The sequence below is a fragment of the Ambystoma mexicanum genome, chromosome 6q, assembly GCF_040938575.1.
Source record: "Ambystoma mexicanum isolate Mex_15411 chromosome 6q, UKY_AmexF1_1, whole genome shotgun sequence".
NCBI lineage: Eukaryota > Metazoa > Chordata > Amphibia > Caudata > Ambystomatidae > Ambystoma > Ambystoma mexicanum.
Genome location: NC_090937.1, coordinates 159,827,851 through 159,843,146, shown reverse-complemented (window position 1 = coordinate 159,843,146; position 15,296 = coordinate 159,827,851). Strand labels below are relative to the sequence as shown.

General features: G+C 47.2%; 1 protein-coding gene across 1 annotated transcript; it reads right to left on the bottom strand.

Annotated features, from left to right (window-relative positions):
- Positions 1-318: 318 nt before the first annotated feature.
- Positions 319-14,639, bottom strand: LOC138515840 (salivary glue protein Sgs-3-like). Its single transcript, XM_069630584.1, has 6 exons — positions 14,545-14,639; positions 11,598-11,666; positions 9,320-9,361; positions 7,194-7,238; positions 5,884-6,189; positions 319-503 (listed from the first exon to the last, which is right to left on the bottom strand). The coding sequence occupies exons 2-5, from the start codon at positions 11,649-11,651 to the stop codon at positions 5,896-5,898; spliced, it is 435 nt and encodes a 144-aa protein (XP_069486685.1). The 5' UTR covers positions 11,652-11,666; positions 14,545-14,639; the 3' UTR covers positions 319-503; positions 5,884-5,895.
- Positions 14,640-15,296: the final 657 nt, after the last annotated feature.

Here is a 15,296-nt window from a genome sequence, read left to right as displayed (position 1 = left end):
CCCCGAGCTGGCATATAGGCGGCAGGCGCCTCGTTGTTAGTCAATGCGCCCACAGCAGCGGAGTGCATTTAGAAACAATAGGGTGCTGATGCCCCCTATTCATAGAATTACCTCCTCGCTGGAGCGAGGGGGTTTAATTAAATAAATAAATAAATAAATAGATAAAGTGACTCTGTGGCCACGTCCCCTTTTGACCAGGGGTGCGCAGGGAAGGGGGGGGCGCCAATTGGCCTTGTGTGCTGCTGCCCCTAAGGCCGTCCCTGCTTAAAGGCAACGTGGGCGTGGCACTCACTTATGCAGAAGTGCAGACACGCAGCATTTGGAGATGGCCTCGCCTTTATTATTTCATGAAAGCAAGTGCAGTTACAGCAGCATCAGAATGCAAAGCCTTTTAGAATGAACACATTGTTGAAGTAGCACTCAATGCTCCACAGGTGGCACTGTTTCAAACGATCACTTTTATTTTCTTTCTTAAGTGGCATGACGACAGGTCACATTCATCTCTGCAAAGTAAGAGGTATATAAGGTTAGGTTCAACAAATAATGGTGTTTTCGTGTTTGTACGTGGAGTCCTTGTAGTTCTTCCTCTTTTAATTCCCCAAACGTATTGCATGCAAATCTCAAAACTGGAAATAAAAGAAATCTAAAGAGCAAATAACCCTGCAAAATGTGCAAATGCTGAGTATATAGCTGCGCACCTGCACCATGTAATGTCTTTCACGCCATTATAGAGGTAAACTGCTGACTAGTAGCGTCTGCCTTCCTGTAAATCTAACCTGCCCTCGTTTCCTTCTACGTCACTTTCCCCAGGCATGCGCAGATTTGAAGGGCAAAGACAAGCTTTGTCGAGAGCCACAGTGACCCAGTGTCTGCTGGGAGGCACCAGGGATGCAATTCACGAAGGCACCTGCGAGTGTTGTCGCTCCCAGGGAGGAGACATGGTGCTGTGCACGGTGATGCTTCCTTGAGGGAACCAACACCGGAAGTGACAATTCACAGGGTCAGCAGATAGGGAGTGGCAGAGATGGCTCAGGGGTTTAAAATATTATGAATGAGGGAACTGCCTTACTGTCAAGGCCTTTCAATGTTTCTGTTTTCCAAGGGGGTTTGCCATTATAAAACACTTCTGTGAATTAGGCCCACAGAGTGTCAGCTTCCTGCTGGCAGCCTGCCCTGTGATAATATACATCTATTAACCCCCTCGCTAATTTCCTTTGTCTCCACAATAATCTTAGCATCCCACGCATACATCAGACTCTTTTTCCCAGCTGTAGGCAGTGGACTCTGAAACATTATTTCGAAATGGGACCCCACAATCCATAATACATCTTCTGCCAGTCCTCCACTCTTCCACTGGATTTTTGCAATACCGGCCAGTTTGCACAACACAGTATCTCTTCATAGAACCCAATCCTGGCAATTTGCATAAAAGTGAAGAGCATTATGAGAACATCATAATGTCCACAATTTTAAATGTTAAATATGTCTTAAAGTGATTCAGTGAGAAGGCCTACACCATAACCCAGCTTGCTTGGGACCCTTCTGCTCAGTCCCACGTCTGCCTCCTCCTGACTTGAACACAATATATCACTTTAAGCAGACAGCCTGCTCTCCTGACTGACGCAATCCTCACCTTTCCTGGGCCCTCCACCGCCTGCACCCATATCTCTCCTCCTCATGCTAGTGTCTTTTGAAGCCTTCCTTTACTTCTGAATCCTGCGCTACTTGTAACTTGAACCCTGCTGTGCACTATACCTGCACACTGCTGTTTTTTGCGGTTTCCTATAGTTTAGCCAAACATTCAAACCTAGATGTGCCTCTAAAACCTGCACACTCTTGTATTTTTGCTGCTTTCTAGTGTTTAGCCAAAAATGGGAATCTAGATGTGCCTCTAAATGTGTGCATTGTTTGCCTGTTTGGGTTTTTAAAACTCCTTTACCTTTGTGCACATCTTGCTTAAAGCACTACCTCCACCTGTGCTTGTCGGGCTGCTAGGCCGTCTGGTCAGCCTTTTTGTGCACTGTGTAGTTCCCCTGTCTCTCTCTTCTCTTTCCTGTCACTCCTAGGGCACTATCCATCTCCCCTATTTATTCCAACTGCTACTGTAGTGCTTAACCTATCCCTCTCACGAAGTCTGGAAGAAACAAGCTTTAAAAATCTCTACTGGTCTCTAACCCAGGCCTACCTATTGCTGACACCTACGTCAACGCTACTTCCAGGCAGACTATTACCGATATTCTCTTTACTGTCCCCTGCTCAGACCTCTGCACATCTCACCACATCTCCACTGTCTCCCCCTTTCCCTCCTCAGACATTAACAGTGGCACTAGATGGGAAGTACTCTTGGCATACTTTGCATCCTCTAGGTGCATCATTAATGTCTATCATGGCGCAAGACTTTCAACCTTCTCTCCTCCTCCTTAACCAGCACCTGCCCTATCTCATCAACCTCTCCCTTCTCCTGTTACTCCTCCTACCTCCTCTCCTCTAACCTCTCCACCACCACCGATGGGAGTACCACACCCATGTACCCGCCCTCCAAAAACTTTCAAAGGTGGTAATACGCTTCATTACCTACCCTGAATGCTCATTCTGCTGTCAAACACTCCTCTGACATCTGCCTCCTTCTTGAAGACTTTGGCTTGATGTCCTCGCCCTTAGTGAGACGTTGTTCAATGTCAGGCTGTCACTGCTTTTGACACTCTCCTTCCTGGGTGCTACCGAATCCTCTCCAAACCCAGACCCAACAGGCCCGGAGGTGTAGTGGCTCTGATTTTCCCTGAGTGGGTCCTGCTTCTATTATACCTAATCCTTCCTACTCCTCTTTTGAATGCCTCAACTGTAGACTCAAGGTCTCATCTACTCTCCCTCTCACCCTCGCTACCATCTGCAGGCCCATTGGTGCTATTTCTCTCTTCCTCTCTGAATGGGCTGACCTTGCCTCCCCCCTCTCAACCTCCTCTTCTAAACCCCTCCTCCTGGGTGACTTCATCATACCCTTTGACTCCTTTGAATCATCCACCTCACAGTTCTGTGTACTCCGTGACTCCCTCTCTCTCACTACTCTTCCTTTCGGTCTGACCCATTCAGCCAGACACACACTGGATGCCCTCATCTCTGGCGACATCCCTATCTATAATCCGGTCAACACCCCCTTTACTGCTGCGTGGGGCCCATTGGGCCTCTATCAGAACCACCCACAGCACTGCCAGCCTCCTTCGCCACCATTCCATCAATAAGGCAAGTGTCAGTCGCAGCTTTTGCTTCCACCTTCAGACCCCCCCACCCCTGCTTCTTACTCTCCCTCTGACTCTGTCCTTGCTAATTTGCACTCCATCTCTAACAACCTCGACATTCTTGCCCTTGTCATGAGGATCCACCTAAGGCCTGCCTCCAAGTGCAATGGCTGGTATGACTCTGATCTAGCATCTCTGACACATAAGTGCAAAGTTGCTGAAAGGAAGTGGCAGACCTCGGGTTCATCCTCTGACAAACTAGCCTGTTGCCTGCTCCAAAGGCAATATCGCTCCCCTATCGCTCCAAAAAAGAAGGCCCACATCCAAGCCCTGTGGAACACTAACAACACGGCTGACCTCTTCAAAATCTGCAAGGAACTCGCCAATCCAACCACAGTCTCTACCCCCCTCCTAACCTCCCAGGGTTTCTGTACCGACCTGGCCTCCCATTTCACATCTAAAACCCCTCCCCTCCATCTCCACTCCTGCTTCACTGCCTCCCTTGGCTCCCCTCCTTCCACCAGTCGCACTTGCCTCACATAGCACCGGATGAGGTCTGTAAAGTTGCCCACTCTATGAAGGTCTCCTCCGTACAGGTACTCCTTATTCCTCCAGAACCATTAGGACAACATCTCCACCCTCGCCCCTTGACAAATTCTGCAACCACTCCTTCGCTACCCACTCTTCCCTCTATCCCTCAAGCACTTCCTTGTGCACCCTCTCATAAAAAAGTCATCTGCTGACTCCTCCCGCCCAGCTAATTATCACCCTATCTCCACTACCCCTTTCTTTAGTTAACTCCTGGAGAAGTTGGTCCTCAACCAACTAAAACTCCACACTGAATTTGCTGGTTGCCTCCATGATCATCAATCTGGATTCTGGGCATCCAGAGACATGGAAACTGCTTGACTGTACACCTGTGAAAACAAGCTCGCAAATTTTGATTCCAACGCTCATTCTGTTCTCATTCTCCTTAATCTCTCTTCTGCCTTTGGCACTTTCAACCACTCTATCCTCGTAAAATAACTGTGTGATACCCACAGCATCACGGACTGGGCTCTGGAACGGCTGACCTCTTTCCTCAGTAACTGCCCTCCCAGTTGCAACTGAGCCCTTTCTACTGCCCCACCACATCTTTTACCTGTGGTGTTCCCCAGGGATCTATTATGTAGCTCTGATGTTCAATATATCTCTAACCTCCTTTGCCCGCCTGATCTCCTCCTTCTCTCCTCATTTCCAGTGCTACGCTGATGACACACAGCTCTACTACCTTCAAACTTCCCTCTACTACCTTATTATCATTATTATTACCTCCTCATCCTCCTCAACCATCTCTGATTGTGTGACTGTAATCCAGGCATGGTGTGTGGCTAATGATATCTGTCTTAATGCCAGCAAGACCGAGAACCCTCTCATTGAGGCACATGCACCCTGTTTTCCTTCTATCATCTAGCCACCCTCCTTGGGCCCTCTTCTCTCACTATTATGCGAGGCTAAAAACCGCAGGGTCATCTTTGACTCTGCTCTCTCCTTCACCCCTCACATCTTGGACCTTGCCAAGAAGGCCCACTTCCAGCTTCACCGCCTTAGAAGCATTCTCCCTTCCCTCACCTTCCCCCAGAAGCTCAATGTGTCCAGAGCCCTGGTCCTCTCTAGGCTGAACTACTGCAATAGCCTCTTCCTCAATCTTCCCCTTTCCTCCCTATGTCCCATTCAGCTAATCCAGAATAGGGCTGCAAGACTTATCGTTGGCCTCGAGCCTAGGGACCGTATCTATCCAGCCCTAAAATCTCTCCACTGGCTGCCGGTGAAAGTGAGGATGAAATTCAAGACCACTGCATCATCTGGCCTTCTGAGGCCTGGGAGCATGCTATCTTCAACTTTCTGTTCCCCAAAACTCCCCGCTTAGTGCCCTCTGCTCCTCTAACTCAAACTCTTTGCTTGTCAAGTGCTTCTCCAAGTAGAGAGTGGTGGCAGGTCTGTCTCTTCGGCTAGAGCCTCTCTTTGGAAAAGCATCCCTGCCCCTCCTAGACTTCAGACGCACCTCCTTAAGATCCAGAAACTTCTCAAAACTCTGCTTTTCTCTCCCTCTTTCCCTTAATTGCTAATCACCCCACTACCCTGAGACAGGTTGCCTGGTCCTCATGAATCTCAAAGGAAACCAGGCCCTCTAACCACTCGACACCAGCACCCTCCGCCCCCACAGCACTGCCCCCTGCGGCCCCCCTGTGGCCCCCCTGTGGCGGCTGTGCATCCCACCCTTGGAGCTCATCCACCCTAGTACTTATCCTGAGGGCTCCTCCTTGGCTCCCCTTGGCACTTCTCACCCGGCCCCCACCAGCACTCGTCCATTCCTTCCCTCCTCTCACCCCCTCCACCCTAACACCTGCACTTCCCTTCAATGCACTTGCACGTCTGAATGTCACAGGGCCTAGTATGACCACGACTTTACATATTACTGTCCTTGCCAATGTTTATTACTCCCCTTGTTCCCTCCCTACATTGCCGTGTGGTGCCTGGAAACACAAATCTATTTTATAGGCGCCTAAGAAATGCACAATAAATACAAATAAAAAAACAAAACAGTCAAATTGATGCTCTATTATTTTCTTTTTGCACTTTGTTCCTTTCTGTTATCCTCACATACCTCATTCGATGATTAGCCTTGAGCAGTGGAAGCAGTGGTGCTAGCCAGAGTTGTTGTTGGAGTAGTTGTGGTTGGAGTAGTGGTGGTTGGAGTAGCGGTGGTTGGAGCAGTGGTGGTTGGAGCAGTGGTGGTTGGTGTAGTTGGTGTAGTGGTAGTTGGAGTCGTGGTTGGAGTGGTTGTAGTTGTTGTTGTGCTGCTTGCAGTGGTGGTGCTGGCCGCGGTTGTCACTGTTGTGGTTGTTGCCGGTGTTGTTGTTGGCTTACATGGTGGTTTAAGGGGTCTTTTTCCATGATCTCCAGGTCCCAGCTGTCAGGGAAACGTAAACACATATTACTGCGCGTGCTCGGTATCGCCATGTAGGAAGGCTGGGTCTGAAGAGAAGGCAAACGTTGCCAGATGCAACAGTGAGGAATCTGATTACGCACTACATTTCTGATGCAAAGGCAATCATTTGGATCCTGCTGGTTGGGGCAATATTGATGAAGTGATCCACAAGCTTAAGGGTTTACCACACACTCTGCGCGCATTGATCCTAGAAACCCATCAGACATGTGCTGCACGCTGCCCAGCTGCATTCATTTGTTCCCAGGCCATTAAGCTATATTAGTAGCTAACTAAGCAAGGTGCTGTGATGCCTTTTGATCACCTAATTGCCTGCTGGGTGTGGTCTCTTAGAGGAGGCGGAGACACACACAAACCCGACCTAAGCAGTGGCTATATAATGCATTTAGCTGAATAAATATGAGTATCATGAGATATTGATATTCAAAATGAAAATGTTCAGTTCTCCCAACACCCTATGCTCCTCCCCCACCAAACACCTGTCTCCTGCAAGCCACATACTCACTACCACTCTGCAAATGCCCCCAGCCATGGGTCTGCCCTGCAGCCTGTTAGCAGCCACTATCTATGGCACCTCTGGGTGAAGTGCCAACCTTGACACTCAAATGAACACGAATGCAAGATTAAGACATGTACTACTCCTTCTACCCCAACCGCCAAGCCCCAATAACCGCCCAACCACTACCCACGAGTTGCCCTATAAATGCACGCAGGCCCAGGGCTGCCCCTGAGGCCTGTTATGCTGCTAGAAAGGGGATTCTAGCGGAAGCGCCAACCCCATCGCTCAAGCAAAGAGAAATGCAAAATCTACGCACTGCTCCTTTTTAAAGATAATGTTTGCAAATCACCTTAAAAGCATTGTTCCACGAGTGTTGTCTGACTAAACAGCCTATAAAAAAAATGCTCTCCCTTTACATGTATGACTGGTAAAATAGAATAACGGCATTGGAAATGCAAATCACACTCACATGAGGAGGGGGTCCTCTGCCTGGTCCACGCGGCGGTCGGGGATCCTAGAAGCCAGCAAGATCACACGGCAGGCAGCCGGGAAGCCGGGAAGGAGAAGGGGCAGAGTTAGACGGCCGCACAACATGTTTGCAAAGTCGCACTTTTCTGCATTGCTAAGGTGAAGGCCGCCCTTCTAAACCCAGAGCCCCCTCGTGTTTGCTTTACAGTATTGTTTGTACTTTCTGGGCCTTTTCCTATTTCAATTAATTTCATGTTTTTCCAACTCTTCGCCCATTTGATTTCGCTGCAACGCCTACTTTGACAGTAGATAAGAGTGTCCAGCCTTTGCGTGAGTCGGTAAATGAATCTGTCATAGCAGAGCCTGAAAGCACGAGTTCTGGGTGCACATGTGTGTGTGGAAACTCTCTGCATTCCGATATCTTTTATCGAATTCAGTGGGAAAACATTCTTCTGAAATTCAAACAGGCATTAAGACTTTCCTCTTTTGCTAGTTATTTCGGCCCCCACTTGCCCTGCTTGTGCGTCCCAATCTGTTTGTTACTATTTGTGTGTCCATGCGCTCTTATGCCTACGGGCCTTGTCAATGTGCAATACAAATAAAATAAATAAATAAATGAAAGCAGGAATTGTTACGGCTAAATTCAAACGCGTTGAAAACTGCTAAAGCAGAGAGCACTACAACATGCACATTACCTGACTGAGCAATGTTACCATCCTCTCTGATTTGGTGGCTGACTACAATTGTGACACCACTATCACAGCTGACAGTCCCCAGATATGGACGGACCAGTCACTTATAGCTTTTACATTAGAAGCCAAATCCAATAGCACCCTAAATAACCCCACAGCACCTCCCACCCTAACAAGAAACAAAACAAAAAAACATAACCACCGACAAACCCTTGCCTCTGATACTCCCTACCCTAAACACACTACCAGATACACTAGATCCATCGATCTTAGTTAATGAATTTAACAAAGTCATAACAGAAGCACTCGACTCCGTTGCCCCCTTGAAAATGAGTTGTAGCAAACCTGGAGCACATTTAAATGCCTGGTTTACTCCACACCTGAAAACACTAAGGAAAGAAAAAGGCAAAAGCGAGTCCACTTGGAGGCTAGAGCCATCTGAGATAAATAAAGCCAATCTTATCACTATTTCTACCAAATACAAAACTGAAATACGGCGTTCCTTAAAGGAATGCCACGACACACCCTCTCTGCCTGGTTACCACACTACCATTGCTCTGTTTTAACTTTGACCATATCCTCCTTGTTATTGTACTGTTTTAGCCACAAATGTACCTCACTTGTTTAGAGCTGTATCCATATTCCTTCTGTCTTGGCCACCCGACCCCGTATTTTGGCAACCCCCGCCCTTGTATCATTTCTGTCTCCTTGCCACCCTGTTGTAATCTACTCTGTATCTTTTACTGTATATCGTAACATTTGTAAGCTGAACTTATACTTGTACACACGCCCTGATACCTTCGGGTCTGGTGCACGCTATAAATAATAAAACAAAACAAAAAGACAACCACAGACATGTTAAGCGCCAATCATACTCAGCTGAATGATTTATTTCATCTACTGCGTGTGGATGTGAGGTCGCCTTATGGCAGCATTCAGACATGTGGCAACATCCTCTTCTCTTACTAACTGCCTCCTTAGCTTCTACCCACCCGGCTGCCTTTCTTCTCCCCTCTTCTCTCCCTCCCAGCGTCCTTCCTTCCCTTGGTTGCTATTTCATTCTACACTTTCAAATGCACAGTATGAAAGCTTTTCAACATTGCATAACATGTACAATTATAATACACTGAGCCATGACTAACATAATGGCATTTATTTGTGTGTTAGTTTCACAATGGTGGCAATGCCCTATGCTGGCGTTGCTACGGTGAATCCGTATCGGCCAATCACCAACAAGGCTGAGCAATACGGGCGGGAAAGAGCTGCATATGTGGCGAGCAAACATTCATGGGGAGTGAGTGTCGAGTTGCGTCACCTTTTATCACACTGAGCTCTGCGCCTGTTGACATGAAGTGGTATGCCAAGCATGCTTGCCCATGTATGTGCAGGCCCTGTGCAGTACAGTAACTGGTTTGGAGATGTCATTCACACTCACGTGAGGAGGTCCTCTGCCTGGTCCACGCGGCGGCTGAGATTCCTAGACCCCACCCGAGAAAAGGAAGAGTGAGAGTTAGATTGTGTCCATCATGGGAAAGCACTGCTGTTTCTCCATCGCCAAGGGTGGCATCTGCCACGTGACCCCACAGGCCTGACCGCGCGCTACGCTGCTTTTCCTGCTCCTTTGCTGCGCTCTTTCAGAGAGAAGGCATTTCCCCATTTCTTGTTCCATTCAACGTGTCTGTGAGATCTATTTTTAGTGCAAATATATTTATGTGCGCACCTTACTATGGTTTGTGTGCTATGCAAGCCATCTTTTCTAAACATAGAAATATGTAACTTATTTCTATGTTTATAAGAGATGCCTTGAAAAGAACACAAACCATAGTAAGGTGCGCACATAAATATATAGCATTTATATATATTTGTGTGCATGCCTTTCGAATTGCGTACTTTTCAAGCCATCTTTTTAAAACATGTCAATGTTTATAAAAGATGGCTTGAAAAGTACACAATTCAATCCATCATTTATAAAGCTTTGATGACGGAAAAAGCCAGAGGGGTCTTTGTCCATCGGCAAAGCTTTATAAAACATTGCTTGAATTGTGTACTTTTCAAACCATCTTTTATAAACCTCAAAATATGCCGAGGAGTCCCCAGGTTCACCGATGGCTAAAGATGCCCCGGCGACCTGGGGAGGGACAGGGGAAACAAAGGACAGTAACTTCCTCTGGTGACCCCGCGCATAGGAAGTTTACAGTGACTGACAAAAGTGCCAGCCAGCCACAGCATCTTCTGTCAGCTTGCCTGACTTAAGGGCGGGCGCAACTCTCATCGTGGCCGCTGCGGGATAAAGTGTCCCGCCAATTTTGCGGTCGGACCAGGGGCCCAGGCAGGGCCCCGGCTCAGCCTCACATTTTGGAGACTGCTGGGGCCTGGCCCAGGCTGGCCCGAACCAATGAAAGTACTGAACACACATCTCCCATTGCCAACATACAAGTCTGAGCCTAAAGCTATTCATACACAGATCCAGATCGCCGTCGGGCTGGGCTTTTTGGCTGTTTGGGAACAGGGCTCTACATCCCAAACAGTCTATTCAAATAAATAATCTCCTTCTAGCACTTAAGAGACAGCACAATGCAATGTTATAACTGCTTGGTAGCAGGTGGGCTTAGGTTCGAGTCCCCAGTAGGGGTGAAGTATATATCAAAAAGGATTTTCTTTAAAATGTTGCCGTCCTGTGTTGTGTAAAGTTAGGGACCAATGGCAGGTTGCACAAAAGAGAAAGGGAAATTTGTAGCCTTTATTTCCAGCCCACTTCCACAACTCTCCAGTTGAATGAGTGACAGGGTGGGCTACCTAGTTCATGAACTTGACTGCCTAATGTTATGGAGCTGACTCTGTTAAGCAACTATTGGGAGGTGAAGGTGGGACATGAGGATCAGTGGCAGGATATCCGTTGTGAGGGTGAAGGCTGCACAAGTTGGACGACAGCTGGAGGAAGCCTGAGAGGAAACGGTATGCATAGCTGGGGGTAGTATGGCGATCTCCCTTCTTTTAAATGCACCTGCTATGCTGCAGTGGTTGTGCTAGTCTAAGGGGTTGCATGGAGGGTCAATTTGAAGTACATACCCGGGGGTCCACAGTTCACTGAAACACAAATCTTACAACCTCCGTGCACACTTTAGGGAGAATAACCTTGAAGCTCCTGAGTTCTTTTGTGTGTGCACCTGGCTGTGGGACACTGTGCGGAAAGGCCCACCCCTTCACCTGTGCTTACACTGGCAATAAGAGATGTGCGTCTGGTAGTGAACCCTACATTCAGCGTTAGTAGCAAACACACCCTTTTACAAAATGTTGATCATTTACCAGTACATTTTGTTCATGGAGGAAGTTTGGACATCGATTCTGAAGAGGGATCCACTAGACTGACTGACTGGATCACATTTACCATTATCTGGGTGCTGTAGTCTATTCCCCAATCAAATGTTTATGATTGAACAATGGATTATCCAGATCTATTTAATGTCTGAAGGGCCAAGGCTTAGAGATCCTAATTATCTGCACTCCCCCTGGCCACCAAAACTCAATCTATGAACAACAGCAATGGACAGTCTAGATACACAAAATGCTGTCTGACCCCTTCAGGGTACCCTGTACGTGACCCAAACTGGGAAATGCACACTACCAAAAGGAGGCCCTTACTTGTGACTCCCGGGCAGGCTAACATGGGGGGAGACGAAAAGAATACAAGAGGTTTACTCTTCATTACATACCACCATGCAAACAGCCAAAGCCAGGAGACATGACGCCACAATCCAAGCCTTCATTATGACAACGATCTCCTGCATAGAGAAAACCAAAGAAGCCATTACAAGTGTGTAACTGAGATGTTGCTCTGTAGCTCAAGTTGTAATGAATGAGTAACTGTTACCTTGTGTAGGAACAGTTTATGAGTAACAGAGTAAAAAAGAATGCCTTACTATTTACTGGTAATCTTCATTACTCTGAGTCCTACGTTCCCTCATCCCAATCCTCAAGAATTGAGCTCTGTCCACATCCCAGTCAGGAAACTAACTTTCCCAAGTTAAGAAACAACACACTCCTTTCCTATTGCTTATCCTTCCAGTGGAGACTCCTCCATGTGTCTGCCGCCAATGTCTGACCTACTTTTATTTCCATGATTATCAGTTGTGTGCAAACAATCGTCTTTGAAGGGACTGCTGCTGAACTGGCTTCGTGTAACTCTTCTGTAGACTCTTTTGAATTCATTATTCTTTCCTTCTACTGTACTGTTGATCAAGGGCAGTTTTAAGCTCTGGCTGAATTCGGAAATAGATGTCCAATTGGAAAGCCAAATACCAGTCACGTGATGTCAGCAGAAGGTGCAAAGTTTGTTGAGTCAATTTTCTTTTCCTATGAGTCCCTGGGACAAGGTATACAGACAGGAGGAGGAAGCCAAAGATTCTCCTCTGCAGTGGCCACCTCCTCCTATCGCCTCTGAGGTAGTCAGCCATTTGGTAGCCTTCACTTCAGTCCCCTAAACCCACCCACAGTCCTCATCCAATGAAAGTCAACATGGGTGGGCTAATGGTTAGGACAGGGAGAGCCGATGAGGGCCTGGTTCTGTGTGTGCTTCACCGTCTTCCCCTTGAAGTGAGGGGCATCATGGCACACGTAGTCCTGGGCATAAGATTACCAAGTGAGGCTGAGTGTACTCTGTGATAAGTCAGCACGTGGGTTATGATCTCTTTCTGTGGCCTGCAGAGGATGGAATACATTAGTAGTCCAGGACAGGAAAGACAAGGTCCTTTCTGTGGCAGCAGTAACCTTTATATAGGATGACCATATTTTCAAAATAAAAAATCCAGGACATGTTCAACATAAAAGTAGGACTTTAATTTGACAGCGGCTGCTAGGGGTATCCTTCATAAGTGGGCAAAGGGCTAGGGGCCGGCGATGCCTGGCATTCCCCTGGATGTAAATTGTGCGCCTTTGGCTGTGACTGTAAAGCATTTTAAACACAAGGGGCCTGTGCTCTGAGAACCTTCTGTGGCCCCTTTGACAAAAAGAGTGAAGGCATGTGGTTGCTAAGTGAACGGTTGGCAATGTGACCCCACCCAGGGATGGCAGAGCTCTGGCATAACTGGTAACAATTATTACATCCAGCAATGTTAAGCTAAAATACTGGCAAATGAGCCGCGTGCGTTATTTCGCAATCAGAGGGCTCCTCCATAATCCTGCCACCTTTGGTTTCTGCAATGGTACCCAACCATGTCCCCAAAACAGTGACAGGAATTCTGGTGCAGTCCCAGCAAAACCAGGACATCTGCTCACCCTTCCTTTATATAACACCCCCATTACATGTGCTTGAAGCAATTCCATTAGGGGTGGAAATGTGGGCGGTCAATTTGTAAAAAAATGCAAATTGCATGCACCACCAGTGGGACATTAATGCATTGTGAGGGGCTTAGCTGGGGTGCTTTTCAAGTGAGGTGAAAGTTGCTGCATTAAGAGAATAGGGCTGTGGAGCTGCCAGTGATGTTAGGAACGCCTGGCACAAGGATGAGTCCATCAGTCCATCAGCTGATGCAACCGCAACAGCAGCTGCGGTCTTGCACAGTAATCAGTCCTACTCTGCTTTGCAGCACCGCTGCCATAACAAGCAGCCGGGCGCATTCGAGTGACGCCGACAGATCGCCGTCTTCATGAGGTTTCATGTCCGGCTTTGGTGAGGTGGCAAGGGCGAGTGATAACGCTCTGGTCTTTCATGACTGACTGTTTTCCGTGATGCCTCCTGCTTGGAGGCAGGTGGATAGGGCTGCTGCAGGGTTGGGAGAGTGTTGATTAGGGTAAGGGGAGAGTTACCTGTGAGCCACAGATCGAGTTGCAACCCTTTCCTAACACAGTAAAGGTTATGGACGCCATGTCACTCCCCAATCTTGAGTCAGTGCGTGTGTTTTTCCTGTGGCACGGTTTTAACCCCATGCCTCATGGCAGAGGCTTTTAATTAAGCAAAGTCAGGAATCAAAGCAACAGTGTTACCAGTTGCAGGTGTCCCAGGGGTCCTTGGAAGTCTTGGCACAGTCTAGTGCAAAAATCAGCCGCAGACGGCAGCAGACCTGGACACAGACATCTCATTACATCATAGTGCATTGACTTGTAGGATCCGGTGCGACACATTCACACTGATTGCGTTCAACTGCTGCTGCACACCTGGGCATCACACTTCCAGTAAGGCACACTCCACTCCACATCTAACAAGTTGCCTTAAAATCTCCTCTGAAAAAGCGACAACCACAATACTCCCGAAATGGAATGCTATTAAACTTAAACGAAAATGTTTGATTGTGAGCACATAGCCAAATTCATTCATGCACCTGTGTACAATACATGCTTGTATACACATACTTGAGCGATCATTCTTAACATAGACATATGAACCTCTTGAATCCGGCGGAAACCCTGAATGCATCTGTGTATCCATGGGCGTAATTTTAGGGGGACGGTGGTGTTTGTCCCCCCCAACTTTCATGGCACACTATTCTGTCCCCATTCATTTAAATGGGGCGCCTTTTCTTCAGAGGTCATGTCCCCCCCAACATTTTCAGCAAAGTTTCCCCCCTGTGTGTATCCTACACATAAAATGCCTTAGATCTCTGAACCCAAAAGCCCAAGGCTAAAATGCAGCAGTGGTTATCAAGAGAAGATGGAGTGACGCACCTTTCTGCTTCTGTCGGGTGAGCTGCTCTGCTGCCTTTCTTCGCGGTGCGCAGTGGATTGAGACCTGAAGAAGCAAGTGATGCGTTTTATACTTTTCTCTCAGTGGTAAAGGCTCTATCCGATTGGGACACATCCCTGTGGTTCACCTTGAGTGGGTGTTAGATAATTCAGAGTAATATGGCTGCATTTCAGCCCTTCCTTTTCAAGCCCTTCTAGAGAGTGCGGGAACCAGGATATGGTGTGGTGTTTTCATCTCAGTTGCTATGCTACACAGTGTGGGAGTTTGATGTCAAATGTTGCATTCAGTACATTTCAACACTTCTGTTTGTAATCATGTCTGACTACATTGACTGAGTCATATGCAGAGTTTGAGACATGCTGCTAATCTCTTAAATCCTTAAAAACAACCGCAACGAGGGGCCATTTGTGTTCCTCAGAATCTTCCAAATGTTTGAATGGCAAATTCATGAAAACAAAGATACTTCATGGTAAGGATTTCAATCGGGCACACACCCAGGTCTCGTCTAGCATGTAGTGAGCAATGAAATACTTATTTTATTTGTGTCTATAAATTCAATATTTTGAATGATGTACCATGCATATCACACCCGTCTCAAAATACCCCCAGGTCACAGTGGACCAGGAATCAGGTTAGTTTGTAAAGGTAAATATGTATTTATTTAGTTAATATTCAACTCACACATACATTCACCAAGTGGTGACAATACAATTCAAAATAAGTAAAGCAATTG

What these genes read in the sequence shown, in the direction of transcription:
- LOC138515840 (XM_069630584.1), bottom strand. Translation starts at nt 11,651, where the DNA reads ATGAAGGCTTGGATTGTGGCGTCATGTCTCCTGGCTTTGGCTGTTTGC. An exon ending in CTTTGGCTGTTTGCATGGTG is followed by an intron (nt 9,362 to 11,597) that starts GTATGTAATGAA and finishes GGTGGGGTCTAG; the next exon opens with GAATCTCAGCCGCCGCGTGG. An exon ending in CAGGCAGAGGACCTCCTCAC is followed by an intron (nt 7,239 to 9,319) that starts GTGAGTGTGAAT and finishes GCTGGCTTCTAG; the next exon opens with GATCCCCGACCGCCGCGTGG.